At 32.9% G+C, this 5,261-nt stretch overlaps 1 protein-coding gene across 1 annotated transcript; it reads right to left on the bottom strand.

Annotated features, from left to right (window-relative positions):
- Positions 1–1,995: 1,995 nt before the first annotated feature.
- On the bottom strand, positions 1,996–3,671 carry LOC112029971 (uncharacterized). The gene is made up of 2 exons (XM_065778212.1): positions 3,612–3,671; positions 1,996–2,779 (listed from the first exon to the last, which is right to left on the bottom strand). The coding sequence occupies exons 1-2, from the start codon at positions 3,669–3,671 to the stop codon at positions 2,174–2,176; spliced, it is 666 nt and encodes a 221-aa protein (XP_065634284.1). The 3' UTR covers positions 1,996–2,173.
- Positions 3,672–5,261: the final 1,590 nt, after the last annotated feature.

Here is a 5,261-nt window from a genome sequence, read left to right as displayed (position 1 = left end):
ATTCATATGGTTACATATTTAAAAAAAATCAAAAAACAAAAACCATTTAAGTGCAATAACTGCGCCAATGCTAAAAACAGTTTATGCAGAAAACAATGAACAATTTTTATAAGAAAACAGTGAACAGTTTTAATTAATACAAAAAACAGATTTTATGAATGCGGTAAGCAGCTTCGAATATACAGTAAACATGATGTGTATAGAGCAAATTTTATTAATGTAGAAACAAATTTTATCAATGCAAAAAAACAAATTCGATTATTGTGAAATTTAAACATGAAAAAGCATTCACATTTGGCTTTTAAATTTAGAAAACATGATTTCACTAGGTGTTTTATGAGAAAACAGTGAACAATTTTTTAAATAGTGAACATAACATAATATACGTATAAAAGAGAGTGAACAATTTTTTAAATAATGCTGAACAGAAAATAATTTTATACAGAATGCTAGAAATAATTTATGCAGAAAACAATGAACAATTTTTATGAGAAAACAGTGAATAGTTTTAATTAATGCAAAAAATAGATTTTATTAATGCAGTAAGCAGATTTGAATATACAGTAAATATGATGTGCAGAGAGAATTTTATTAATATAGAAACAGATTTTATCAATGCAGAAAAATATATTCAATTATTGTGATATTCAAACATGAAAAAACATTCAGATTTGACGTTTAAATTTAGAAGACACAATTTCACTAGGTGTTTTATGAGAAAACAGTGAACAATTTTTTAAATAGTGAACAGAAAATAATTTATGCAAAAAAGAAAGTGAACAATTTCTTAAATAATGCTGAACAGAAAATAATTTTATGAAAAATCATTAAAATAGTTTCTTAAATAATGCTAAACAGAAAATAATTTTATGCAAAATCGTAGAATGAACAATTTTTATGAGAAAACAATGAACAATTTTAATTAATGTAGAAATTAAATTCATATTTCGAAATTAAAATCTCTATATTTTACAATGCTTCTATTTAAATAAATAAAACATAAAAAAGCTACTTATTTTTATCTTTATGTTTATTTGTTGATTATCTCCAAACAAAAAAAAACAAAAATTTACACGGTACTCAAGTACTGTAGAAATAAAATTTTTTGTATTTTTTTTATAAAAGGTACTCGAGCCTGGTATACTCAAGTATTGTGTTGCATGGTATTCGAGTTTTCCAAGCTCGAGTACCACATAATTTTTTTAAATCGCACAAATTCCAACTCAGCAGTGCCACGATGGCGAAACTGATGAGGAACTCGAGTTTCTGAAACTCGAGTTCTAGAAAAAGTGGTAGTTTGCCATTTATTTTCGAAACAGTATTTTTTTGCTAAAATTTTTCAAAAAAGGTGGCATTTGGCCATTTTGGCCGAGTTCTAGAAAAGGTGGTAGTTTGCCATTTATTTTCAAAACAGTATTTTTTGGCTAAAATTTTTCAAAAAAGGTGGTATTTGGCCATTTTGGCCATTTCTTTCATGGTAAATGGATACATGTCATCACATGACTGTTTATTTTAGTGAATGTTTAACGATTTACACACAAACAATACCATGAAAGTTGGCGTTACTTTCAAAACAATACCCATGTACTAGGATTGTGCACATTTTTCCTCTTTTTTTCAATACATTACATTGAGAGAGAGAGAGAGAGAGAGCAGAAATACAATCTACAACCTTTTAAGTTAATGAATTATCATTTTAGTCCACTAAGTTAAGATTTTGTCATTTTAGTCTGTTAACTTTCAAAAATATTAATAGATTTAAACCATAAAATTTAGACTTAGTAACATTGTTGACTAAAATGGACAATTCACTAAGTTAAAATTATGTCATTTTAGTCCCGTCAACTTTGAGAACGTTAACAGGCTTATAAACAAAATTTAGACTTGCTAACTTAGTGGACTAAAATGGCAACTCACTATACTTATAGGGTGTAAATTGTGTTTTTGCCTCAAAAAAAAAAGAAAAAAAAAATGTAGGGTGACTCATATTGGAAATATGAGAGTAAACAGGCTGTAAATTGAATTGGTTAGGTGGTAAACGAGAATTCATGAACATACACAATAAGCAAACCCTGATTTTGAATGTCCTAATTAAGCAAAATATCTGATTAGTCAGACTCAAACCTTAATGAACATAATACGCATGCATATGCAGATTGAGACCTGACTGCTTCTATGAAGCCAAGAGTGCTTCCAGCTTTGCAATTTGATCATCTTCATTTTTTGGGGTTGGACTTCCTTCAGGTTTATACAAATCATGCTTCCACTTCTCAGCCCGAGTACCATCAGAATGATAACCTTGTCTACCACTATCTCTTCCCCTGTAATTTCCACCACCACCATATCTTTCTCTGGACAGAAAACTATCCCTATGTGCTTCTCCCCTCTTTGGTGGCAACCTGTCTCCTGCTAGTGGCTTCTCAGGTCTGTCCATATAACGGGGGTTGTGGCTTCTCTCCTCCCTTCTTTCACTTCCTTCTACATAATGGTCAACATGGCCTGACTTTACAGTCTCTGATTCCAATTTGTCAGCATGTTCAGAATTCACTGTAATCTTCTTCTCCTGAAATGAGGGCCTTTTCTTTGCAGGTGGAGGTGGATCATCCTTTTCTACGAAGCGATCATGGCGCCAAACGCTGTGGTCATCCTGCTTAGCTTGTAGTTTCTCATCTCTTTCCTGTGCATTAGAAGTTGTCTTGTTTGCTGCTCTTTCATCGTGCTGATCCTTAGAATCCCTCCATCCTTTAAAGCAAAGGAACAATGAATGATAAGACAACAGCTACAATCATTAAGCTTTCAGCCATAGATGGGGAACTAAAACAGTGTTACTCTTTCAAGGATCATTAGCAGTGATACTTAGAACACTGCCAAAGAGCAAAAGTAAGAGAGCATAAAGAAGATCAAATTCAAACTTCAAATCTTGAAATTGCATGATGCTTGATCAAAGTTGAGATTCCTAATTTAATAATATTCCCACTTAGATAATGATTCTATATTTTTTACAAAACAGCAATGCATAACCTTATTACTTCATATATTTGGGGCCTGCTTGCTTTCAGTTTTTCAAAGTGTGTTTGCTTTATTAACAATTATTCATCTTATCTGAAAATGATTTTATTGATTTTTCAATTTTAAAAAAAAAAAAAATTTAGTTTATCTTATCTTGGGGCTAGCCAAACGCAATCTTGAAACAAGGCACTAATTTAGAAGCAATCTCTAACTTAGAAGGTGTAAATACTTAATAGTATTTTAGACAAGATTTTATGATATGTAAGATGCCCTCTTAACTATTATAAAGTACTCTATATTGGATAAATATTATAATGAAACAATGAACTTTCTTTCTTTTTTTGTAGGTAAGTTACAATGACCCAACTTTGCCACTGAAGAAAATTAAAATACCATGACTATGAATGTTTGGCCCTGTAAAAAATAATAATAATAATAATAATAAATCTAAGAGTAAACTACATGCAGGATTGATGGGAATCACAACATGAAAGCACCATCATGTGAATGATGAAAAGCAGATGTAGCCAAAAGTAAAGGGACAAAGGCCAAACATTTTGAGAAGAGCTTCACAGATAGAGTTGAAGATAAATAGAACTCACCACCAGTAGCTCTACGACCAATGCTTCGACCAGCTTGCATGGCATTACCACGTTCATCATGCTGTTATAAGACACGCACAGGCAAGCCTAAGATTATTATATACATGGAGCCACTTGAAGGCATGGGCTGAAAGAAAATCCCGCTACATCAGCCCAGAACAAAGGTTTGCATACACTGAATAATATTACCAAGTAATTAAACTCAACAAAAATACTTGTTTTTTATCAAGCAATCATGTAATGTTGGAAAGAATTTTATAAGCCATTCTGGAATGCAGCTTAGGCATTTTCCAGGCCTGCATACATATAGAGATGCATTAAGATGACTACTGCAATTCTTAAGCTGCCCCAGGGTGTGCATTTCATTAGTTGGTTGACTTCATTCATCTCAATCAACTTCCATTTACTTTTAAATGGTTGCAAAATATGTCTATTTAAAAAAAAAAAAAATCATTTCTTTTTGTCCCTAAATTTTCTGCACAGTTTTTTCCCATTTGTTTCTTCTTGGTACAGAAGATAAAAAAATATTTGGTGGTAATCTAGAATAAAAACAACCTTCAAATCCACCACAACAGCTCATAGAAGCTTAACCTAGAGATTTAGGGAATCAAAAACTTATGTCTCCCCACCGTATCCTCTACGTGACCAGGCTATGCATACCTCTGGCATGGAGAGTGGACAAACATTACCTACACAAAACCATTAGTTTCTCGATGTCAGTTGACTCTGGTGCTTAAAGTCCCAGAAAACATCACATCCATGAACAATATGAATCTATAAGTCAGCAATGAAAATGCATTATGGTTATCATAGAGTTGTACTATGTGCAATGACTGGTAGAATACAAGGTGTTGGATAATATTGGGAGGCTGAAATCAAACTAATCAAAAGATCTAACAGGATCATAAAGTTAACAGTTATGCAAGAAGCAGTCAATTATGTGAAAATGTTAAAGTAAATGTTACACAAACATTTAAGAATAACCAATTTCATATTTATAAGATTGTTATCAAGACCTGAAAATAAGATCGGGACCGAGGTACTTCAGTTGGATCAGAGGAACGTTTTGATCCTTCACGATGTTTTTCAGGTTTCTTGTCAGCTTCTTTGCTCACAGCCTCATTTTCTCGCTTAGAATCGGGTGCCAAAGGGGCCTCAAGTGGTATGGCATCTTGCAGCCGACGATGGTGCTTTTGATCCCTGTCTGTCTGCTCTCCAACATCCAAATTAGCATTGTTGGGTAGTCTCACTGTTTCTGGTTTCCCATCCCTCCTAGACTTCTTAGGACTAGTTGAACCAAACCAAGTAACATATGTAAAGCCATATTATGATAGGAAGCTATAATCAACTGGCAAAAACTCTCACTATGTTTCACATTTTAGAACTCAAATCAAAAGGTAAAAGACCAATACACAAACTGCTGTATAACTCAAAAGTTAATAAACAAGTGAATATAACGGTGCAACTTTAATTCTTGATGACTTGTTAGAAAAAGTGCATTTTTCTTTTTCTTTTTTATGACAAGGAACCCTTCAAGGTATGGGCCAGTGGGACCACCCCATATGTCTACACACCCCAACTGAGCTAAATCGCAAAAGTCAAACCAGAGACTTCCGGGTTTAGAACTAGTCCAGGCACTCTCCTTTTTCT

Source organism: Quercus suber, unplaced genomic scaffold (assembly GCF_002906115.3).
Source record: "Quercus suber isolate HL8 unplaced genomic scaffold, Cork oak 2.0 scaffold_175, whole genome shotgun sequence".
Lineage (NCBI taxonomy): Eukaryota > Viridiplantae > Streptophyta > Magnoliopsida > Fagales > Fagaceae > Quercus > Quercus suber.
The sequence above is the reverse complement of the archived record's forward strand: the minus strand, read 5'-3'. Positions and strand labels throughout refer to the sequence as shown.